The 26,185-nt window shown below is 36.2% G+C and overlaps 1 protein-coding gene and 1 non-coding gene across 3 annotated transcripts; one reads left to right on the forward strand and one right to left on the reverse strand.

Moving 5' to 3' along the window:
- The first annotated feature begins 1,852 nt into the window (after positions 1-1,852).
- LOC136221168 (small nucleolar RNA R71) lies at positions 1,853-1,959 on the forward strand. Its single transcript, XR_010684952.1, has one exon. It is a non-coding gene; the product is annotated as a small nucleolar RNA R71 (small nucleolar RNA).
- A 15,404-nt stretch (positions 1,960-17,363) lies between these two features.
- LOC136218097 (protein GRIP) lies at positions 17,364-25,850 on the reverse strand. 2 transcript variants are annotated; one of them, XM_066004851.1, is made up of 14 exons: positions 25,757-25,850; positions 25,632-25,676; positions 25,434-25,532; positions 25,244-25,354; positions 24,983-25,157; positions 24,821-24,877; positions 24,380-24,516; positions 24,213-24,272; positions 24,042-24,119; positions 19,362-19,435; positions 19,085-19,158; positions 18,299-18,381; positions 18,127-18,189; positions 17,364-17,953 (listed from the first exon to the last, which is right to left on the reverse strand). In XM_066004851.1, the coding sequence occupies exons 1-14, from the start codon at positions 25,826-25,828 to the stop codon at positions 17,873-17,875; spliced, it is 1,209 nt and encodes a 402-aa protein (XP_065860923.1). In that variant the 5' UTR covers positions 25,829-25,850; the 3' UTR covers positions 17,364-17,872. The 2 variants fall into 2 exon arrangements, with proteins under 2 accessions (XP_065860923.1, XP_065860922.1); XM_066004850.1 differs by having other exon boundaries at positions 17,364-17,962.
- Positions 25,851-26,185: the final 335 nt, after the last annotated feature.

Raw genomic sequence — 26,185 nt, forward strand, 5'->3', positions numbered from 1 at the left:
TTTTTCTTCTTGATCGCTTGTTAATTTGTTAGAAATAATTATAGGTAGAGAATCGCCTTCGCCTAAGAAAGCATAGCTCAAATGACTGGGTAACTCTTTAAGTTCTAATTTAGGGGGTGTTACAATTGAAGGCGGAACTGGTCCATCTTCTCTAATCAAAGGCTCTGGGTCCTTATCATCTAATTCCTCATCTATTATAGGTTCAATTATTTCTTCACTTTGAATTATATCATTGACACATTCCTCGACTAAATCAAGTTTCATACAAGCAAATTCCTCCATAGGGTATTTCATTGCTTTGTTCATGTTAAACTCGACCTTATCTTCTCATATCCTTAAAACTACCTTCCCTTCCGACACATCTACTAGAGCGCGTCCCGTGTTCATAAACGGTCTACCGAAAATTAAAGGACAATTTACATCATATGCAAAGTCTAATATAACAAAATCGGTAGGAAAAATAAATTTATCGACTTTGACTAAAACATCTTCAATTATACCATATGGCCTCTTAGTGGTTTGATCCGCTAATTGCAAAACCATATTGGTACGTTTGATATCTTCTTCTAAACCTAACTTGTTAAAAATAGACAATGGCATTAAGTTTATACTTGCTCCTAAATCACAAAGACAACTTGGGAATTCAATATCTCCCAACTTACACGGAATAGTAAAACATCCGGGATCCTTGAGTTTAGTGGGCAAATTACTTGATACTATTGAACTACAGTCTTCAGTTAACGAAATGGATGAAATTCCTTCCCAACTGATTTTCTTTGAAATTAAATCCTTTAAAAACTTACCATAGTTAGGAATTTGTGTTATTGCATCCATAAATGTCAAATTGATATGCAAATTTTTAAGTTTATCCAAAAACGTTAGAAGTTGTTTATCATAGTCCTTATTTCGGACTTTGTGTGGAAAAGGTGGTTTGGGTACAAAAGTTTTGGTACCTGCGTCAGATGGTGAAATATTTGTGTTTAAGATATCCTCTTTGGACTTTGGTAAATCATTTCCTGATAATGTTGCATCTTTGGGCATTTCAGGCCCTTGATAATTTTTCCCTGAACGAAGAGTAATAGCCTTCACCTGCTCTTTCGGATTTTCTTCCGTATGGCTGGGAAGACTTCCCTCTTTTCGGGATGGAATTGATTTAGCAAGTTGACCAATTTGAATCTCCAAATTATGGATGCTAGATGAGTGGTTTTTAATAAGCTGATCGAATTTATTTTCGATCCGTTTAAAACCATCGTCGTGATTACTTATTTTTCCACTGATAGCATCTATAAACTTGTCGATTTTAGAAGATAAAGTGCTAATCGTATCTCTTGACTGATTTTGATAATTAGTGGTACGATTTTGATTAGCACTGATATTATTGTTACTGTTATCTTTCCAGTTAAAGTTAGGATGATTCCTCCATCCAGAATTATAAGTATTAGAATAAGGATTATTAGTTTGGTTTTGCCCTTGGACAAAATTTACCTGTTCGATCTCACTCATATTTTCGTAATCCACATCCGTTTGGATTGGATTGCCATTGGTATCTCGCGGTGCCATAAATTGGTCAATTTTGTGCGATAAAGCAGAAAATTGGGCTTGTAGCATTGCGACTGGAGCAAGTTCAACTATACCTTTAACTGATGGTGAGGCTGAGGATGATGGTTTCGCCACCGGCATATGTCCACGTTCCGCGGGCCACATACTGCTGTTGATTGCCATTTCCTCCAAAAGTTCTCTCGCTTGGGCTGATGTTTTCTTCATAAATAGCCCTCCCGACATAGCATCTAATGAACCCCTAGTTGTAGGATTTGGTCCATTGTAAAATGTTTGCATTAAAAGTTCAGCGGGTAATTGGTGGTGTGGGCATAAACGTTGAAGTTCTTTAAAACGTTCCCAAGTTTCATAAAGAGTCTCATTATCATTTTGAGAAAAAGATGTTAACTCCTTTATGACTCTTGCGGTTTTTGCTAAAGGAAAATATTTCGATAAAAACGCTTGGGCTAATTGTTCCCAAGTGGCAAAAGTTGCGGCTGGCATAGAAGTTAACCATTCTTTGGCTCTATCCTTCAAAGTGAAAGGAAAGAGGCGAAGTTTGATTGCTTCTGCAGTCACATCTGGGATTTTAAAAGTGTCACAAATTTCTAGGAAATTTGTTAAATGGGTGTTAGGATTTTCGTTAGGTAACCCGTAAAATGTTACATTATTTTGCAACATATTAAGCAAAGCTGGCTTAATTTCAAATTGATTTGCGGTGATTCTGGGTCTAACGATACTATTGGTTACACCGGCCACACCTGGCCTAGCGTATTCCATAAGTCTTGGTGGGTCTGCCATTTTTTCTGGCTCGGTATATGTTTTTACTGGGGTCTTATTTTTGTTTTTCTTATTTTTCTTGTTCTTCCTAATGGTTTTCTCAATTTCTGGCTCTATAGGGTCTGGTAAAATGCCTGAACTTCGAGAACTGCGCATGAACCTGAAATCTTGCACGAACCGAAACTACCTACAAAACAGAATTTTTGAAAAATAAATAAATTAGTATATGAAAACTTTTAAATTATAAAAGTTAAAATAAGTATGTTTAAACCTAGATTCGAAATAAAACACGAAAAATTTAAAATTTTGTCAAAAATTTAAAATTTTGTCAAAAATTTTGGCGTTCCCCGGCAACGGCGCCAAAAACTTGTTGAGCGATTTCCGCAAGTGCACGGTATACGCTTGTAGTAATAAAAGATATCGAACCCACATGGAACGCTTTTTAACTAAAACTTTATTTAATTCAGTTTAATCACGTGTTTAGGTTTAATAAAAGAAATACGTTTAGTTGATGAATAGGTTTTGGTAAATTAGGATTAGATATAAGTATTATATCGAGTTTAGAGAACAATTCCGTTTTGGAATTTTGATTACAAAACAGATATTTCCGTAATTGGAATAAAATAGATCTTATTTTCATAAAGCAAAGTAAACAACTTTAACTTTGTGAGATTATGGACATGTAACAATATAAGGATTTACTCAATTGAATGGCTTCGAACTATAGAAATCCCCCTGGCGTTGAGATGATTCCTACCTTAATCAAACTAGTGTTTTATTTCTGATAAGCCGCGATCAGCGATCATGTCATCCATAAAAACTAAATTCGTTAAGTGTTCAACAAAGTTCTTATATGAATAAGATGGAATAGAACGTTTTAATAAAAACACCAATTTATCATTTTGAAAATCATTTTGTCAGAACAATATCAAAATAATCAACAGTAAGAATATATTGAATAAATAAGTATATCATTAATGAAATATGAATTTCCACAAGTTAACAGAGAAGTAGAAACTTGGATAGCATTGCAACGAAAACTTTGAGATCCGGGTCGTCAATCTTTCTCTCAAACTCCGTAGGCTCGTCAAACCTCATGCGCTTCAGCCGTCAATTCTTCTCGCTGGATCTTCGGAATAGACACTGGTCTCGTCCACTATCAGAATGAAAACTAAACTAATACTGTGTTTATAACTAATCTAAATACAATTCGTGTACAACACGATTGTTTACAGAAATGAAATCTAACTTTCTGATTCTTTTCTGAATTAGAAACTCAACATAACAACTTTCTTCTCTAATTTCTCTAACTTTTCCAACTTAACCAACCTTGATTTCTGAAATGGATCACTTATTTATAGTTGATGAAGGGTTGTAAATGACGGGTTGTGTCTGCTGGTGAAGGGTCGCTTTTATCCGAACGAACAGACGCGTTTTTCCGAATTTAAACATGTGTTTTGTGTGCAGAAGGGTTCGCTGTCGCGACTGAGATTCTAAAAATCTCAGTCGCGATAGGGAATATAGGGGCGAGCTTGAAAACTTCATTTTCCCCCGATCTGGCCTCCGCAAGTTGCGACTGAGATTATGAGAATCTCAGTCGCGACAGAGAGATGTTCTCCCTGTCTCTCGACTGCTTTTCGTCCTCCTCGAGCGTTCTTCTGACTGATATGCATTCTCGGTACGTTTTTAAGGTTTTTCGTCCATTTTAGCTCTGTTTTAGCTCCGTTTTTGCTCCTATTTGGATTTTACCAAATATTTAGGTACCTTGCATCAAAGAAGTAAATAAAGACGTAAAAGTATTCAAAATGAATATAATTAACATGATTTCAATGTAAATTTAACGTATTTATGTATGATAATTTAGGTATATTTTGGGCTTAACAAACTCCCACACTTAAGCTTTTGCTAGTCCCGAGCAAAAATTTCACTGAATTTATTCTTTAATCAATCTCTTTATAAATAGAATATATACCCATATATTCCTTTTTGAATTAGTTAAACCGAAAGATAAACTCTTCATGGTCTATTTCAGCGATAAAATACCCACTTGTTATGCTATTTGTTAGCCGGTTTGATTGTTATCACGGGTTTTATTGCTTGTTTTGTGTATTATGCCTCTACAGGGACTTATTATGAAGAAAGGAGCTGAATTGGGGCTATTTGGAGCTAATTTGGCTAAAGATAAAATCTGGAGCTGTTTTAAAGACCTGAAGTCGAAGCTGGGAGTTAGTCTTGCCCAAGACTAAGAAGCAGGCGGACAGAAATCTTTCTAAATATGTCAAGTGCGAATCTGTTCAAATTTATCACGTTTTCAGATGTCTATTAAGGAGTTTTGAGCCTACAAATCAGGAAGGAAGAAGTCAAGTAGTATTAGGAAGTTAGAATATTTATTTTTTATAATTAGCTAGTATTTATCTCCTAATTAGGGTTGGAGAACTCCTATAAATAGGAGAGGATCTATCTCTAATGAGAGTTCAGTTTTAAATTCCGTTTTATAATCAGAATTCAATTTTAATTAAATTTTCATTCCGTTTTTAGTTTTTAGGTTTAGCTTTTATTTTTATTTTGTTCTCTCTTTCACAAGAGAGAAAGGTTATTCTCCATGGCTATTCATAGCTAAACTTCTATTTTCAGTTAAGGGTTAATTCAAAGGAGGTTTTCTTCATTATTGTGAGGCTGTTGTTCTTTAATTCTTATCTTACCGCTTATTTGTTCATTACATTTTAGGGATTTATTCTCAATTGATTATTCATTCTTCGAATGATAACTGCAGGTCGTTCTTTGAATTGGATTGTCATATGGCTGAATTGGTAAAGTTAGAGTCTTACCTAAATGAACCAATCATAGTAGCAATCGATAATATAAATTAAGTTAGTTTTGTATTTGAAAGAATAGATTCAGATTTGACAACCTGAGATTGTCTTTCATGTGACATTAATACAAAAGTAATTGGGTTTATATGAGTCGAATGAACAAATAACTTAGTTTCTGAATCGTCTACGCTGAGTGTCGGTTGGCTAAGGTCGGGTTCTTTTAATTCATAAGGCTGTCAATAGATTGAATCTTGACCGCTGAGGCTGGATTATTTATTGATTAGGAACTAGTTATTTGCCGTGCTTGACTAGTTTAATATTAAGGAAGAATACTCCAAACTGATCTGGTATGTGTATAAGAGTCTATTTTATCTGTCAATGATCAAGACTAATTGAATTCCTTGCCTGAGAACCCCTTAACTGAAATCTTCTTTATTTATTATATTCAACTTCAATTTTGATTTCGTTATTTCTGTTAACTTAGTTCATCAATCTACTCAAAACCCCCCATTTTATTTTACTTGTCTTTTGGTTATTAATTTAGTTAAATCAGTACTAATCCTTTGGGTTCGACCTTTACTTACCCTTGTGCAAGCCTGTTACTGAGGGTTGTGAAGTTATAATTATCTTTGGTGGATTCGACACCCATCAAGAAGCAATTACAATTAAATTTATGTCTACCACAAAAATATCTAAATCAATTGTAGATGTTAAAGAGTTTCATTAATGAGCATTTGAGATTTGAGAATGTCTATCTGCAACCCTTCGCCTCCTCCTCTTACTATTTCACAACCCACTGTTTCTCCGAACGGCATTGATATCCCCATCCCATCGCAACCTAACTCTCTGTGTTCCTATCATGATATTACATCGGACTCAACCATGATGGAGCATCCTCGCATCCCCGTGGATCTCATGAAGTCATGTATGGGTAAGATTGAGTATTTGGATGGTATTCCCTTGTTCCCCAACATTACAATTGCTCCCCAACTGGTGACATAATGGTCTCAGGCATGGGCAGACTCCCTTATTGTGAAAATTTTATGGAGCAGTGTGGATGTTATTGGGTTACGGAATAGAGCAATGGAAATCTGGAAGTCAATGGGTAAGTGTGATATGATGGACCTAAGGCATGGCTGTTATTTGGTGAGTTTCATGAACCTTACTGATCATGACCATGTGATACCAGATGACCCTTGGATGGTTCAGAGGAACTATTTGATAATCCGTACTTGATCTCCCTCCTTTGTCCCCACTGATGTTATAGTAGATTCCATTCTCATTTGGGCTAGATTCCTAGAACTCCTTCCGCAGTATGATGATGAGGATTGTCTCGTGTTAATTGGAAATTCTTTTCTCAAAGCAGTTAGAGTTGATTTGTGCAAGCCACTAGTAGCATAATTCCAGTTGAATGGGTTGCCTTACTGTTGAAACACCTTTCCACAAGATTTTGATTTGACAAAATTATTTAAGTTTAATCCATGATTAAGAGACAATTAAATTTAAGTGCTTTGATTTAATTGTACTAATCCGTTTGTTCAATATTGAGTATAAATATAAATGCAAAAACAAAATAAAGATTAAAACAGGACAAAGTGAGCATGAGAACACAACATAAGCTGAGTGAAGAGCAACTCAGCATAAGAGAAGATAAGTCACCTTCAGAACAACAGCTTCAGAATGAAGCTGATCAAAGAAGCTAAGTGAAACGAAGCTCAGCACAAAAGAAGTCTGCTTCAAAAATAGATCCTACAGAACGAAGCTGACAATGGAAGCTGAGTGGAAAAAGGCTTCAGTATGAAACTTGGTGAAAATCAAAGACAATGATTATTAAAGTGAAGCTGAGTGATCTTCAAGACAGCATGAATGATCCGTTAGCTAAAAGACAAATTCGACAACTGTCTGCACCAATAATAGAAGCCTTGAATTACGCAAAAGCCAAATTCCAAGATGCATGGGTCAACTATTCGATGCTATAAGACAAACTGTCGCAAGAAGACAAAGTCTGTAGGAAGAAGACAAGTCTGACGTCTGAAGAATTCAGAAGACAGGATTGGCCTGCACATCTGAAGCTGACCAGAAGTTTGTCCCCCCAAAAGAGTCGTTTTGGACTCAACGGACAAATCAATTTCAAATGATTTGTTCCTCACATTTCAACTATAAAAGGGACAAAGATATCATTTGGAAGATTGCCGATTTACATAAAATTACAAGTGAGAAAGATACAAATTCAAATCACTCAAAAACAAGAAAGAAAGCTTACACCAACCTTCTATTCTTTGTGTAAATGCTAGATTGATTGTCTGTAATCATCTAAAGTGTTCTTTATCTTAAAAGGAACAAGTTTATGATTAATTGTAATATTGAGAGTGTGTGTGATGAGTACTTGGTATTAAGTACTTAGTGGTAGAGAAATCTAAGTGCTGGGTTGTAGCGCTTAGTAGGAGTTGAGTAGACGAATAGAGGAAGGTACTCTTGCATATTCAACTGCATGTAATCGGTTTGTGCTCTACCTTTAAAGAGCTCAGTATTGGATTCTAAAAGCCCGGAGGATTCTGGGGACTAGACGTAGGCAGAGAGGCCGAACCAGGATAAGTGATACTGAGTAATTTCTAACTCTCTCAAATATATATATGTGAATGTGTTGCTTGTTATATTTACTCAGCATATAAACTGTTTGACGCTGACACTGAGTAAATTGGAGTGCTGAGTTGGAAGTTGACCACAAAAGTGTCAATTCCCAACTCTCAAGTGAAACAGTCTTAGTCAGCATCTGACTAAAGCTGTCTTACATTAAGATCGGCCAAGCTGACCAAAGCTGAGATAATAGACTCACCAAAATTATTAAGTCAGCAAGATTAATTAGTGGAAAAGTTATATTAGTTCCTAACCCCCCTTGGAACTAATCACACGGGACCAACACTTACCATATTGAGTATGAAGGTTTGTACGTTGCTTGCAATAACTGCGGACGATATGGCCACTCGAGAGAGAGTTGCACTCAACCAAGTATTCTAGTAAAAGCTGCTCAACATGACCCATTAGTGCCCCTTAGCTTTGAGCCACTTGCTGCTAATTCGGATGTCAACATGAATATAAATGATGAGGATGACAAAGAGGAGCCTTCTAGGGCTGTCACTAGTGGCAGCAATGGTGTGAACTCGAAGACTGACATATATGGTGCCTGGATGATCGTCCCCAAACAAAAATACAGTCCTCATGCAAATAAACCTACTCCAGTTACTAATCATCAGACTGCTCCAGTCATTAATAAGACGACATCGATTGATGAATTCTTATACCAAAAAAGTAACCCACGGGATCCTAAAGGGAAAAGTGCGGCTACTACATATGCTAAGCTTAATCATGGCTTCACATTTGGTGTTATAAAGTCTGGCAGCACTGCTAATGGGCCACCTGAATTTGCTGATTTGAGCTTGCATAATATCTTTAGTGACTTATCGGACAATGTTACAAATGTGTCTATGGATATTGCTCAAGCCTATGGAGATAAGGAGAATGTGGGGCCGATGAAGATTCACCTGGGCAAAATAAAAGAAGTAGGGCAGGCTCTAGTGATGTCACGCCTCTTCGCTCATGTGATCTAAGTATTAAGAATTTGGAGGGAGGGCAGCATTCTGCCCATGGCCATCAATAGTTGACTATGTGTCTATTTTGCTCCCATTGTCAATGATTATTGTTTCCTAGAATTGCTTTGGAACCAGTGGTAATGAGTTTCACCGGGCTCTCCAACACTTGCTATTAGTGTACAAACCTGATATTTTGGCTCTTCTTGAACCTCGTCTTCCTTCTTTTCGCACCGAGGAGCTTCGGAAGAAGTTTCATTTTAGTGACATTGTTGTGGTTGATATTAAGGGTTTCAGTGGTGGAATTTAGCTATTTTGGAATTCTTACACGTTGCACATTCATGTTCTTTCTCACAATAGTCAATATCTTCACACCCATGTTACACTAAGTGGGGTTATGCTACGTAGTCAGTCCTTTTTTGCTACTTTCATTTATGTCCGTCCGCAACTTAGATTGAAAAGGCAATTTATGGCGTATTTGAAACTTTTGAAAGCTCACCTTTCGGGGCCGTGGGTTGTAGTGGGAGATTTCAACTGCATTAAGTCTATGGACAAAAAGCAAGGTGGCTCCGTGAATATTCTGAATTATTATGTCTTCTTTGCTGAATGGATTAACAAGACGGGCCTTATGGATATGGGCTTCACCGGACCATGTTTCACCTGGTATCGGGAATCCTCTCCCAGGACTCGAATGGCTTGCTGGTTGGATCGAGCCTTTTGTGACTCCCAATTTTGGAGCCTCTTTTCGAAAGTTATGGTGCGTCATCTTCCCCATCATCACTTTGACCATGCTCCTATTGCTATTAATATTCAACTCCTCTTTCAAGCTCCGATTAATAAATCGTTTCGGTTTGAAGCGATATGGTTTACTTATGAGCCTGCTAAGGTCCAAGAGAGAAAAGGGTTCAAAAGTAAGATTTTTTTATAAAATAAATATAGTAATTAGATCTTAAAAGATGCAACGACAATTATCTTAGGTCTAAACAATTGCAACAGACATTCACGGCTCGAGGAAGGAGGATCAAAAGTAATGTTTTTATAAAATAATATAGAAATTAGATCTCAAAAGATACAACGACAATAATCCGAGGTCTAAACAATAGCAACAAAAAAGCATAAAAATATTACTTTTAGAGCATATTGATGTATAATAATTTTACATCTATAAATACTTATAGACAATATTTTATATTTATATTTTTTTTTAAAACAAATTGGATTAATGAGTCTCAACTGGGTAAAAAGTCAACAAACTAGGAGAGATTACATCTGGAATAACATCATAGGTAAAAATGACTTTCGTTTACTACTTCGATCTGCACTAAATTGTTTACCCTTTAAATAACTGAGCAAGTCCCTTGAAAATTGTTCAATCTTATATTTGTTCATAAAATATAAAATAAAATAGGTAATGTCCATGTTTGCTCGTGTGATCTGTGGAGGAAGTGGCAAATTATTTTTTTTTTATCAAGGAAGTGTCAAGTTTATTAATATGTGAAATGAATTTTTTTTTTTTTTATCTCTAAAGGCAAATCAATTTTGCCTATATCTAACAATTTTTATGAATTTTTTATTATCTCTACAGGCAAATCAATTTTGCCTATGACTATTTATTTAACTATTACATGAAAGATTTCGAAAATTACCAATATCTAAAAAAATCAAATTATGTTACCAACACAATTATAAATTGGAAAAATTACGAAATTGGGTCAAATGGCAGACCCATTTACATATTTAACCCATTTACTAAACCTGCTACATATCTAAACTATTTTTATGTGACTTTCCCAAAATACCCTTAATATATATATATATATATAACACTTAGAAATTTTTTAGCCTTTCGTCTTTCTCCCTCTCGTCTAACCTCGCAGATTTCGCAATATAAGAAGTCTACGAAGATAATGTTTGGTTTTGTAAATGATTTCAATTCACAGATTTCGCAATATGCGAAGTCTGGACATGTTTTAAACAAAATTTGCGAAGTGTTATATAACAAAAAAGGCACAACAACAAGGGATTCTAACATTAAAATCATAACATTTTTAAAATTTATAACAAGATTGCAACAAGGGATTCTAAGATTAAAATCATAACATTATCAAAATTTACAACAAGATTCCCATAATAAACTCCTAACAAATCATTTTAAGGTCAATGTGACCAATCTAGATGTAAATTTCTCCTTGTATTGGAAGTCCAGACCTTTTGGGATGAGAAATGGAAGTCTAAACCTTTTGGGATGGATGTTTCAAAGGTTCCAGAACAAGATTGCCACAATAAACTCCTAACAAATCACTTCGAAGTCAATGTGACCAATCTTGATAGGAATTTCTCCATGTATCAGAAGGAAAGTCATCTCCTTTGCATCCCAGTATACCGCCTTCCTGAAAGGGATGTTATGTATTCAACCACCTTCAGAAAATTTTAATCGTGTTAGGCAGCACAAAAGACGATTTGGCTTCGCGAAGTATGCGAATATAAATGTGCAAGGAAGATGATGATTTTACTTCGTGAAACGATGATTTTCCGAAGTCTGCGAGGAGAAACGTGACGATTTGACTTCGCGAAAACGGATTAAGCGATGTCTACGAGAGAAAAACCATGAATTTTCTCTTCATAGACTTCGCGTAATCCGTTTTCGCGAAGTCAAATCGTCACGTTTCAGGCTCTTTCTCCTCGCAGACCTTCGCAAAACCAGATTACGCGAAGTGATTTTCTGGGAAAAACGCAGAGAAAATAGTAGATACTTACATTGTTTCCGCCTTTCACCATTAAAATCGCCAATAACCATATGATAAACTGGGAAAAACGATGAAAATAACGTAGAATAACGATTGCTTCGATCCGCACAAGAAGAAAGAAACCAAGAGACGAGCAAAAACAGGAAGATGAAGAACCATGACGTCGTTTTCTAGCAATAGGAATATGAAGAATCAAGAGATGAAGATAGGAATAAGAGAAAGATATGGTGATGCAGAGCAATGGTGCAAATTTCACGAAATATAAAGGAAGAGAAGAAGATCAAAGGTATGGAAATCATCTGGGGAAGAGCAACCGTTCGCGTATGAAGAGAAAGGGGAAGGGGGAAGATGAAAGGTTAAGGGTATTTTAGAAAAGTCAAACAAACATAGTCTAGATATGTACTAAGTTGAGTAAATTGATTAAATATATAAATGAGTCTCCTATTTGATCCAATTTTATAATTTTCCCTGTTTTTGGTAGGAAAGGGAAAGAAAAAACAAACAAAAAACCGCCACCTAACCCGGGATTAGCCTAGGAAAGCAAACTCCCACCCGGTCATCCGACAGAATCGAACAAAGGAAGTTCGGAGGAGAAGAAAGGGTTGAAATTCCCGGCATCCTATTATGGCCCTCCACAGCAAGACGATCGGCTACTCGATTTTGCTCCCTGTACACATGACAAAAGGAGATGGCATCGAAAGAAGAACACAATCTTCTGATCTCTTTAACCAGGTTTTGGCTACTCAAGCACATAGTCTTATTGCTAACAATCACATTAACTGCATCAATGTTATCAGAATCCACGAGCAGCCTTTTTAGACCCAGGTCAATGGCCAATCTAAGCCCAGAGAAAATACCCCAGAGCTCTGCAGAGAAGGAGGACCCAATCCCCAGGTTCTGAGTAAAGACAAACACCCAATTGCCCCCAGCATCTCTCAGAACCCCTCCAGCCGCAATTCTGCCATCCACAAGACAAGATCCATCGGTATTTAATTTCACAAACCCTTCCCCTGGTCTACGCCAACCCAGAAGGTGCTCCATAGGACCCTGGATATTACTAGCAAGATAATCCCCATTGAAACTATTAATAATAGTGTTAATTTTCTTGGAGAAATAGTCAGAAAGATTGGGGATCACAACAACTTTCCCTCCAAAAACCTCAGTATTCCTCCACTGCCAGAGCTGGTGATAGACAACAACAGCTTTCCACATGATTTTGATTTGACAAAATTATTTAAGTATATAATTAAAAATATTCTAAACACACTAAGTTTAAATGCTTTGATTTATTACACTAATGTGTTTGTTAAATGTTGAGTTAAATTGTTTATAAGACATAAAAGATTAAAAGGCTAAAGGCCCAATGTGAGAGTCAAAGCCCAAGTCAAACAGATCAAGACCACTCGGCCCATGTAAGCAAAACGTTGTCGTTGTTGATAAAACGCAGCTCAGTATGAGAAGGATCGAGAAGACCTTCCTTGACTACTTCGGAACGAAGCTGCTGAGTTGAACGACAAAGAGTACAAGACAACAGCTGAGCAAGAGCAACTTCCAGACAAAGTATTTCCACTTCGGGTAAAGTTCAGAAGACACAGAAAGCTGTTTGGTTGACTTTGCCGTAAAAGGAGAGACATTCTGCTGGACTGACCAAAAGCTGCTCAGCACTGACCGAAGACAGAAGATGCAAGAATCTGATTGGCCAACGACACTGAAGCAGACTGAGTGACAACGACATGAAGCCGTTTCCCTCCAACAGTTATTTCGAAATTCGAAATCACCGAATGCCTCAATTGTCACTATAAATAGGCCTTTCAGTTGCTTCATTCGATGCAGATCTTCAACTAGCCATTACGCTGACCAAATTCACACTTGAAGTTCTGTGAGAAAAAGCAAAGCAAATACTTACACCAATTTCTAGATTATTGTGTAAAAGTCTAGAGTGATTTCCAATCATCTAAAGTGTCTTAGCAATTGTTGTTTAGGACAATCTTATTATCAATTCTAGAAATAGAAAGGAGAGGCTGAGTACTCGGTTATAGTACTCAGCGGTAGAATAGGAGTGAGTAGAGGTATAGAGGAAGGTACTCTTGTTATACTCAGCTTCTAGTTATAAAAGGTTTGGTGCTCTACCTTTAAAGAGCTTAGTAGAGAATTCGAAAGCTCGGAACGTATTCCGGGGACAGGACGTAGGCATAGAGGCCGAACCTGGATAAATCTACTGAGTAACATCTTTATAACCTTAAACTCCTTTGATATATATATTGCTTGCTTAAAAACTGACTAAGTAAAGGGGTCACGCTGAGTTGTGTGCATTGAGTATCTGAGTTCAGGAATAGACTCAAGTGCTATCTCCTGACTCAAGGAAAGAAGCTGACTTAGGCCTTGTTTGATAAAACACTTAATTGCTTAAATTAAAATGTTAAACACTTATTTAATTTAAGTGCGTTTGATAACAGTTGTTTTTCCACCACTTAAATTAGTTAATTAAGTTAAAAACCACTTATTTTGATAAGTCAAAATATTTAACTTATCATTTTAAGTTAAACATTATCAACTCATACTTTTTTAAAAATTAAATCATTCAATATTTTCAGCACTTATAATATTCAGCACTTAAAATTCAGTATTTATTTTTTCAGCACTTAATTTTCAGTTTTATCAAACAGCACCTTAGTCACCAGTTGACTAAGCTAGTGTCTTAAGTTCACTCAGCGCGCTATGTAAACCTTTTTCAAAGAAAAAGAAGTCAGCCTCAACGTACAAAATTTTAAATAGTTCCTATCCCCCCTCCCCTTGGAACTAACTTGTTACGTTATAAGGGACCAACAGAGGATATCTCCATGCTCCATCTGAGGCAATAACAAACCATTAACACCATTTAACAACCAATCACTCTCAGAGTGGGCAAAGAAGTTAGGAAGCAACTCGTTTGGAATCACTTCCTTCCACACCTTCTTACTCATCGTACAATCTCTGAGACATGACTGATAGTTTCAGCCTGTAATTTGCACCTACCACAAGTATCTGCCTCAATCAAATGGCGCCTCTTCCTTTCCACATTAGTAAGCAACCTATTCTTAGCACTGAGCCAAAGGAAGCTCCTAATGCGATAAGGAACTTTTAAAGCCCAAATATTCTTCCAGGAGATAGAAGGAGAGGAGTCCAAATTAGGACCAAAAGCTTCAAAAGCAGATTTGCAGGAATAAGTACCATTGTTTGTAAAGGACCAACAGTGACTATCCCCATCCTCTTCTTTGCTACTAACTTTAATTTTCCCTTATAAATAGCTTGTTAACAACTAAATCTACTGTATACAAATTAATTATAAAAACTATTTAAAATATTTCTTATATTATTAATACAGTTATAAATAACTTGTCAAAATACATCGATTTATTATTAAACTTGGAAGTTCAATATAACAGTTACTATCCTACCCAAAAAAATATAACAGTTACTAATAACAATCAAATCAGACCGTTTATCAGGTAAATTAAATTCATTTTATTTGAAAACATTAGAAAATGCTAAATTTTACCAGTTTATAAAATAATTTAGAGTTTATGTTATCCCAATCAAATAATACTGGATTAAGGTATAAAAATACCTCTAACGTTTTGGGTCAAAAGCAATTTTACCCCTAACGTTTAAAGTTGTGTAATTTTACCTCTAACATTAGAATCCAAGAGCAATTTTATCTTTGACGTTGATAAATTGGGTCATTTAAAAAATAATTTATCAAACTGTCTTCTATGAATCTTGTCATCTACACTTCACACTTGCATCATTTTATCAGTAACAAATCACAAACATATGTTGAGATGTGAAAAAAAAAATATTGTCTTTTGTACGAATTGGACAAAAATTCACTGAATTTATAAATATTAATCTTCAATTTATTATTAAATTATAAAAAACATGAAATCCTTTTTTTAATAACGAATTGATATGCAATTGATGCAAAATAAAGAACTAAAGATGTGTTTTATAATAGTGTTTGAAATTGACCCAAATTATCAACGTTGGTGATAAAATTGCTTTTGCCTATAAAAATTAAGGATAAAATTGTATAATTTTAAACGTTAGGAATAAAATTGCTTCTGACTTTAAAAAGTTATAGGTATTTTTACACCTTATCTCAATAATATTAATAGGAGGAGTAATAAAAACGCCTTTGCATTAAATGTTGGTACCGGATTTAAAACTACAATCGATCTATAGCCATTTATTTACAAGGAAAAAACCCTGTAGTGATGCGTTTCCCTATGTGCAAGTAGACAAGGCAATGCAATACTTAATTTGCTGTAATTAATTAAACATTGGAAATTGTATGCCGTTGAAGTTAAGCTATTAAAACATGCACCCATAAGTCAAGAAGACCTATTAAAAGAATTTGGAAAATTCCATGTGATTTTCTTCCTTGATGACTATGAGTTTGACAAAGGGATATAAACAAGTTTTTATCCGCTTAGTACTAATAACATTAATTTTAGAGCAAATTACATCATTTACTTTTGATGCAAGTCTTTCAACTATATTAAAACTAGTGGAAGATTCGTGCGCAAAATATCATATAACATATTTAACTATTTTGATAATTGGTTATTTATTAGTATATTATCATTATTGTAATTTATATTGTTGTAATAATAATATCTCGATTATTATAAAAAATATTATTTTTTTACACTATTTTCAATATAATATATGAAAAATGAAAAGTATACGTCAAAAAATAAATATGTAATAAAATAACTATATTTATAACAATAAAACACAATAAAATACTCATATTTTAAATTTAAAAAATTTATAACACACGCATCACATCTATTCATATACATGAATAGACTTTTTATAATGTCAATATGCTTAAATTAACAGTATATCAACTGAACAAGAATGCAGTGGATGCACCGCAGTCCCGGAAAATCTAAGATCAAATGAACAATAATTATGAATAAAAAACTAAAATGAATGATTATAATTTGATTATAAAAGTAGTATAAGACTGCATATGACATATCTGTGTATCACACACACTAATATGAACCTACTTAAAAAAAAAGTTATATGAAGAGATAATAAATGAAATGATATACCGATCCAATTAAATAATTTTCATTTAAAATAAATAAAAATTACAATTAATAAATTTTAAAAATTAAAGATAAAAAAGTGAATATATGAAAATGTTACTATTTAACTTATTATGTATACATAAAACTGTTGTAATTAACACAAATTTTTATCCACTTAGTATAATGTTGACATTAATTTTATACTCGCGAGAGCTTTTGCAATTAATACTAGTGGAGACTGGATTAACGCAAGTAGTAAAAGATAGGCAAAGAGAAGAATATGTTAACGCAAATGTGAAATCGAATATATCTATCTGCTGACTGATTCGTTAAGAAAAATTCTAAGATAATACAAAATCTGCCGACCTTAAGTTTTAGATATTTATTTTTGAACATTATGTCGATGCCAAAACCTCAAAATGGAATAAAATTCCAAGTCAGTTTATAGGATGTTTCCATGGTGCAGAAGACAGAATTGGAACTCAGAATCACCAGGCAAGCAGGCAGGCTCCAGAGAGTGAAAAAGATCTGTTTTAATTTGTAACCTATAATTTAGGTTCATGGGTAGTAGTTTTTTTAGGGTAGATAAGAGCATCCCTAATGGATGTCATTTCCTTGTAACTTTAGATGAAAAAGTTATACCAACCATTAGGGAGGTTGTTTCCAATTCTAGTTTGTTACTTTCTTTGGTTACAAACAGTAACTTTTATCCCATAAAATCCAAAACCAAAGGATTGCAGCACACGGAGGCAGCAGATGTGTTGCATCTGGCGTGTGTGCAACACTTGCCAGATGAGGCGTGTCTGGTGCCTCCATCTCCACTTTATTTCTAGATACTTTTTGAAGGTAAATTGCTAATCTAGTCCTTCCTGTTTTACTTTTAATGTTTTTTTATCCTAAAAAAATTATGAAGTTACAAAGCTTCTAATGGTTTGTTACTTTTGAAGGTGATTAGTACCCAGGTGGCACCAACTTGGTGTTAACACCACTAGGAATGCTCGTACTACTTTTGATTTGGCAGGCCTTTGACGACTGCCTAATTTATACGCATCTGTTTGACTTTTGCTGGTAGTCATTTCCAAAATTTTCTGACCGCAATTACATATGATATCATATGGGGACCAATTTGTATTTCCAAAATAAACCTTGGTAGATTGCGGAGAACGTATGAAGGCATAAGTCAGCTTTTGCTGAGCCTGACTGAGATCACCCTGCTCTGCTGGCACTTATGAATAATGATTCAATGGTTGGATAATATTATTTGCTTTCAATCCATAGAACCAACCAGGCCTTCCAAACCTGGCCCAGAAAGTAACAAGAAATGGGCTTCATGACCACGGCTTGTCTGAGGGTTCTCCTTGGGTTGTTGAGCACTCTGAATCGTTTTGTATCATTGGAAGGCAGTGAACCTGTGCAATCTTGAACATCACATTGAGTTGTTTTCTGAGCAATGATAAACGACTCTTGAGAATAAACATGCGAAGCAAAATGCCACATTTATCATGTTCAATATGGAAGAAATCAACATTATCTTAGCCCTGATGAATCTAATTCGCATTGGTTTGTATAAAAGATATCTTACCTTCTCATTGTTTTCTGGAATACTTGGACCATTAGCAGCAGATTGAAAATCAGAGTACAGAGACTGAGGGAGAGAACAAAACGGCCAAGGCATTATCAAGAAAACAAGGCAATTTGTTATTCTCTATTATATACAATTAATAACTTGATTGAGTTGCTAATAATTCACTTGCCTCCGACAGGCATGAGCCCACATTACTGTTATTTTCTAGGTGCGGATTGCCAATTGATTTCTGCTCTTGACATTTAGGTGAAGCTGCGTAGAAAATATAGTAACCGATCCTTGATGCATCTTTATTGGCTTTGTTTTCAAGAAGCATATAGAAACTAGGGTGCCCGCTATGGTTACCGTTACTTGGTGTGGTTTTCACCCATTGGATGATAGAGCATAAAATTAATCCAATGGCGAAAACCACACCAAGTAACGGTACTTTGTAAAAAACAAAGTAACCATAGCGAACACCAGAAACTAGACATAGCCTTTTGATTTACAGTAACTATTTGCATAACTAGTATAGGATCTTTTTAGGAGCCACATCAGTTTGCAGTATCATTCAAGTTGTCTACACTCTACAGGTAGTTTATTTGCTTGGAAGTCCTATAAGAAGAACTATAATATGAAAATATTACTTTGCCTAATCATCAGATTCGTCTTCCAGCAGCATACAAGAAATGAACTTTGGAGCACTTATGAAAATGCTTCATGATCTATTGTGAGAAAAGTTTCATAAAGGAGTAACAAAAGAAAAAGAACCATTCTACTCCTAACTCAATGGGTTGAAATAAACTCTTTTCATTATATTTTAAATTATTAACTAAGGTGGCCTCAACAATTTACATTTTCTTTCGCAACACATATATATATAAGCCAAGTCAATTAATAGTGACATGCATATTTACTGACACATTCAGTTTTTCTATTCCTAAATTACTGTAAACAACATGGAGGAAGAGCATACCTTGATTTTCTCGAGCATTTATTCTATAACCTTTCTTTGCAGATGCTTCTTTGCTGTTTTGGACATCTTCAATCCTGGTTAACCACTTGGGGTATAAATAGCGTCACAAGTATGTATCAGTTTCCAAACAAAACAAAGCAAAGCCGTTTCAGATTGTTCAACTAAAAGAAACATGTTTATAACCCTTTTAGCTTCTCTGAAACACGTAGATAATAGCTAAATTTTGAAGTTACGCATAAGCTGGGCCTCTGTATTGCAAAGAAGTCCGTCCAGTTACCTATAATCTTCATTTGTCCCAACCATATCATTGTCTTGTTGACATTTGAGTGCGGGAGAAAATACCCTTCGCTCCTGTCAAGAAAGTCCAGGGTACTTCAACCAAAGAAGCAAATGAGGAAAGCATGTTGCCTACCTTAGCTGTGAAAGCATCCTAGAGATATCAAATGATAGACAACATAATTCGTTGCACAAGAAACCATGTATAACATAGATTAAATTTGACATTATTATTTTTTTTACAAGGGCATCAATGTGAAGGAAGCGGAAGAACCATTGAAACAAGGCTCACACCGCGGAAGAACCCTTGAACCAGGTCACACAGCGTGTGGGATTTCCGCTGAGTTTCTATTTCTTCCGAATTAATTCACACGGCGTGTCACTCCTACAACACGTTGTATGAACTATCGAAGCTTCAGCTTGGTTTCGGTCCAGATAAAATCACACGGCATGCAACACGTCGTATGGAATATTCAAGTTTCAGCCTACACGGCATATGATAATACTTCACCAGCAAGTTCAGCCAAATTCTGCCATCTCTTCACATGCTCTATTTACTATTTTTGCCACTATGTATTTACTGTCTTCCATTTAGCTTATTTTCTACTTTACCATTAAGTTATTTGTATCTATACTACCCCTAATGTCTTAAGGAGGTTAGTAGTGCCTTAGGGGGTTTTTATCCTAGGGTTAAGGATGTATAAAACCCTACCATTTTGTAAGAATGCAACTTTTATCAAATTAAACTAAACTTCATCCATTGGAGGCTAAGGTGTTCATACCTTGGATTATTTCCTTCTAGTTTTAGTTAGAGAATAGTATTATTTTTGTTAGTTTAAGATCAAAATTATTAACATCGTTACGATCTATATCCGTTGGTATCAGAGCCGATCGTTTTCCTAACACAAGACTTCTTTTGGCATGGTCCAATCGAGAATCCCACAAGACACCATGAAAGCATTTGACAAGAAGATGGATGATTTGAGACTCGAAGTGAGAGAGTAACTCCTAACTCCGGGTGCAAAACGAAGAACGGAGGCATGCGAAAGAGCAAATGAGGGCAACCATTGGAAGAATGAGGATAGATCTCTATGACACTATCTAACAAGCTTTTGGAGGTCACCCTAGAAGAAATGAGAAAGTCCCTACTCCACAACAACAACCACCACCACCACTACCACCGTCACCTCCACCTAGGAGGAACCCGTTTCCACCAAAGCCGAACCAAGGGGTCCGAGACCTCGAGAGGTAAGAAGGCCTAACTATCTATTAGCAAATGATGATGTTATTGATAGTGATGAGTTTGAGAATGATGTTGGAAATTTCGAGCCTAATGATTATGGGCATGATAGAAATGTTGGGTTTGCTGGGAGGAATCCCTTTGGTGGAAATGGGCATGCTAGTAAAATATATGGGTAACTTTAATAAGGATGATGCATTCAAGTTGAAGGTGGATGTTAGAGAATGGTCTAGCCTAGTGGCAGAAATGTTCTAGAAGGGGTGAGCTATATAGGACTAGAGGTGAGCATGGTTCGGTTCGGTCCAAAAACCGAACCAAACCGAATTGGACCGAACCAAAGTACCTCTATTTTTTAGGATCAAACCAAATTATAATTCGGTTTGGTTTGGACCGAACCAAATTATTTCGGTCCGGTTCGATTTGGTTCATGTTTGGACCAAACAAAGCACTAGAGACCTATAATTACTCGTGTCTTCACTAACTAAACAATTATATAAAGATAATAATCATATAATTAGTTTTTCTTTTATATATATAATTAGTTTAGAGAGAAAAAACATGTTTAATTGGCTTTTCTTTTCTATATATAATTAGTTAATTAATTTAAAACCTTAAAATTAGAAGTAGTACATATTTTATTTTGGTTTGGTTTTATTCGGTTTTGGACCGGACCAAACCGAAAACCAAACTAGCTTAAAAATTAGGACCGAACCAAATCAAAATATAATTCGGTCCGGTTTGGTCCGGTTTTTTCGATTCGGTTTTTTCGATCTTTGGGTTTTTGGTTCGGTTCTGCTCACCCCTATATAAGACAAAGGGCATTTTAGGTATAAGTCATTAGTATTTAGGGGGAAAGAGTTTAGGAAGCCAAGGGAGATAGTTTATTAAAGTTTAGGAAGCTGCCACAAAACAATCAATAAACTATCTCTCTTGGCTTCCTAAACTCTTTCCTCCTAAATACTAATGGCTTATACCTAAAATGTCATTTGCCCTATACAGCTCACCCCTTCTAGAACATTCCTGCCACTGGACCATTCTCTATCGGAGCATGAGACTGTGCGGTTCCGCCCTTACTCATCCCAAAGAAAAGCATCTCGTGGAGAACGTGCCTTGATAATCGAGCTATCAACAAGATACCATCCGGTATAAGTTTCCGATCCCTCAACTTGATGACATGGACCAACTGAGTGGTTCGAAAATGTTCTCCAAGATTGACTTGTGGAGCGGATACCATCAAATTCGAATTAGAGCTGGGGATGAATGGAAGATGGCTTTCAAGACTACAGATGGGTTGTACAAGTGGTTAGTGATGCGATTCGGGATGACGAATGCTACGAGTACCTCCATGCGCTTGATGAACCAAGTATTGCGTCCAATGATCAGAAAGTTCATGGTGGTTTACTTTGATGACATCCTCATTCATAGCCAAACACTTGAGGAACACATTGAGCATTTGAGGTTGTATTTGACTTGTTAAGGAATCATCAACTATATGCAAACACTAAGAAGTGCGACTTCGTCATGGAGAGCTAGGTATTCCTCAAGTATGTAGTGAGCGGAGAAGGCATACGGGTAGATGAATAGAAGGTTCGAGCTATCCGAGAGTAGCCAATGCCTCAAAATGTGGGGGACATCCGAAGTTTCCATGAGTTGGAAACGTTCTAGCGGAGGTTCATCCGGTACTTTAGATCCATTGTAGCACCTATTAACCGAGTGTTTCGATGTGGGAAGAGGAACAAGAGGACATCTTTGCACTCATCAAAGAGAAGTTGAGCAGCCCTAGTACTTGCCTTTACAAATTTGAGAAGCTCTTTGAGGTAGAATGTGACGCGTGCGGAGTCCTAATGCAAGAGAGAGGCTAGTTTCCTACTTTAGCGAGAAGTTATGTGACTCGAGAAAAAAATGGACCACTTAAGATAAAGAGTTTTACGCCATAGTAAGGGCCTTGAAGACTTGGGAACATTACCTCCTAGGGAAGGAGATCGTTCTATACACGAATCACCAAGCCTTGAAATATTTGGGGGAGTCAGAAGCAACTCAGGAGTTCCATGCATACTAGATGGTCTACGTTTGTGGATAAGTTCCCCTACAAACTTATCCACAAAGTCGAAAAACATAATCAAGTGGCGGATGTCTAAAGCCATCGGGTAGCATTACTCAAGACTATAGCTCTTGAAATGAATTCATTTGACCATGTGAAGGGCGCCTACAAAGAGGATCCGGACTTCGGGACTATATGGGAGAGGTGTATGAGTCAAGTTGGTGAGGGTGACTACCATGTGCTAGATGATTACCTCATGAAAGGGGAACCGGTTGCGTCTACGATGTACCTCCATCTAGGAGAAGGTTATTTGGTACTCACATAGGGAAGTCTAAGGGACATTTTGAGAGGGGGAAAACATATGAAGCGGTGAGTTCCCTGTATTTTTAGCCAAAGATAGCGGTGTTATGTATGTCAAACCGCTAAGGGGCACGCCACCAACTCGGGGCTTCACATGCCATTATCGATGCCGGTTACCATTTGGGAGGATCTATACATGGATTTCATTTTGGGTTTACTAAGAACGCAAAGAGGACTGGACTCCATTTTTGTGATTGTGGACAGATTCTCGAAGATGGCACACTTCCTCCCATTGCTGAAAGACCAATGATGCTTCATCCATAGCCAAGTTTTTCTTTCAGGAGGTAGTGAGAGTGCACGGGTACCGAAGAATATCGTATCCAACCGGGATACTAAGTCCCTAAGCCACTTTTGGACGACCCTATGGGCTTTATTCGACACTTCCTTGAAATTCAGCACCACCGCTCACCCTCCGATGGACAAACCGAGGTGGTGAACCGGATCTGGGGGAATCTTTTGAGAAGTAAGTGCAAGGATAAGCCGAAGATGTGGGATTTAGTGATAGCTCAAGCCGAGTTCGCATACAATGGGGTTGTCCATTCGTGCACCGGATAATCACCCTTTGAAATGGACTACACAAAGGTTCCCAACCATACCCTCGACATTGTGAGCATACCGAAGGGGGACAAGGTTAGCATTCCAACTCAAAAGCTAGCTCATAATTTCCAACAAATGCATGATGAAGTGGAGGTGATGCTTGAAGAGCGGAATACAAAGTTGAAGGCCACCGATAGGATGTTCAGTTTGAAGTTGGGGATGAGGTCATGGTAATTTTAGTTGGTCTTTACACTTCTATCAACAGAATGGTCAAATGAAATTTGCATGAAACAAGCTTTGAGTAAAGCTTTTCTCATACATGATTAGATTAGCATGTTATTCTGGAAAGATGTTGAATCTAAATGTCATATTCTACCAAAAAATGCACTCAGAACTACTCTAAAACCCAAACAGAATACAAATTGTTCTTAGGAATGAGATATGAAAACATAAATTAAATTTGAGAACGTGAAAACTTAAAACAGAAATAAACATTTTGCTACCTGTTCATCCATACTTGCAAACGTTTCCTTAACCTTCTGCAATATCATAGCCAAATTTCCCGCTTCGCAATGTAAAGCCTGATGTAAACCAATTGCAAAAGGTGTAGAGCCAATAAGTACTATAATGCAACAAGCCAACTGAAATAAGCAGCCAACAGTCTCAAATCTAACCTCTTTCTCAGAAATCAGATTGTCTATTACTGCATCCTTTGCTGATAGAGTTTTCTGAAGGTATGGAAGGTTAAGACAACTCATAATAATATATTTATAGCTAAACTGGAAACTTTTTGTTGGAAATCTAGTTTAGGATCTTAGGCATTTAACACTTGAATGGATATCTCTTCTATCTGAGCCTGATAGTTGTTCTTAATTTTTGCTACTTCCAGCTGTGCTTCTAGCTCAGAAATAATTCTGTCCCTTTTTTGGAGCTCGTCCTCATTGTTTCTCAGTTTATTTTCCAGGTCAAAGACCTTTTCTGTGGAAACCAGAGTGAGTTAGAACACAGGCTCATCTTAAAAAATATTGGATCATATAGTACTTTGGAAATTGATATTTACTATGAATTGTTTGACAATGATTAATTACAAGGGTGTGAGTGAAACGTATGGATCTGGCCAAGGAAAAAGATTGAAAGAATACTACCGTTTTCTCTTTAGAAGATGAACAAGTAGCACAAGTGCACATTATTTGATCATTTGGATGGAAACAAGGTAAAGTGCACCTATACAGCCTAGCTAATGCAAGTTCTTTAATGGAGGTGAATGAAAACAAGTAGTTACCAATGAAAACTTTCTCAAAAAAAGAGACCTTATCCATCTTGCTCCTTAAGCCAGCCACTGTACATGGAAAACAAAGATAACCAGAACCCAATGTCAGGATTTCATTAGATTATACATATCCTGATGAGTTTTGAAGATGAAACAGTTCAGAAAACTACATGCCTACTTCCTCTTTTTCACTCACAAGGCTTTGCACATTATTCATAAGTTGCTTGATAGAGATGGATTCTTTTTCTATAGAGTCAATCAAAGACAAATGAGAATTCAGCTTTTCTGATAGAACAGTTAGCTTTTGATCTTTGGCTTTAATTGACCGTTTCATCTCACAAGTGGATTCCTGCTCAAAAGTGTTGATTCAGTAAACAATATAATCAACCAAATCTCATATTCCATTTTAAACAAGAAATAAAGCACCAATGGAACCTCATAAGCATTAATGAAATTTTCCTTCGATTGAAGCAGGTTCTGTATCGTTTCCTGCAACTCCCTTTGCCTGCTCTCAAGCAAAGCATTGTCGTTTTGAAGGTGACTCACCTGTAAAACACAAAACAATCACAGACTAAAGCAATTCGACTTTCTAAGGAGCATTTGAACGAACACGTATTAGACTAACACTCCGCTCGAGCTTTAGGCGCGATTCATGGGAGGAAGCTAACTCCGATTGCAGTTCCTGCAACTTCCTCCCGTATTCCTCCTCAGTTTGCTTTTGTTTCTGTAACCATGCAGAACGAACTATAATTTTCTTTCAATTAAGAAAAAAGAGAGAAGCAAATAAGAACTAGCTTAGTGATGATTGTAATGAGAACAAAACCTGAATTAGAAATTGACATTGTTGAGCAGCGGAGTTTTCCCTATCCTATATTATTCAAATAAGAAAAGACAAGGATTAGAGAGGAAGAACAAGTATGAGATTAACAGAAAAAGGAAAAATAGTACTCTGAGATGTCGAAATTCAGTTGCTAGAGCTTGAAGCTGGATCTTGAATTTGGACAATTTAAGAAGCTCCATTTTCCCTCCAAACTCGGTTACATCAAAAGCGTTGAAGAAATAAGGATCAAGGAAAGAAGGAGATCCGTAAGAAACTAGTTCATGCTGGCCAGGGTGACTGAACAACTCAAGCCAGCCCAGCCCAGCCCATCATAATTAAATTTGTGGGCTCACTTTAGTCCAAACTTCAAACTTTATATTTTGTTTTTATCTTTTTACTAAATTATATATGTTATTCGCATATTTTTCATATATAAAAGCATATATCATTTTATTAAAAGAAGAGATTTAATGAGAGATACAGATTCTAAACAAAGTGAAAAGTCACAAAAATAAAATAAAATAAAACTAATTAAAATACAATAAATGAAAAAGAAA

The sequence above is a fragment of the Euphorbia lathyris genome, chromosome 2 (genome assembly GCF_963576675.1).
Source record: "Euphorbia lathyris chromosome 2, ddEupLath1.1, whole genome shotgun sequence".
Lineage (NCBI taxonomy): Eukaryota > Viridiplantae > Streptophyta > Magnoliopsida > Malpighiales > Euphorbiaceae > Euphorbia > Euphorbia lathyris.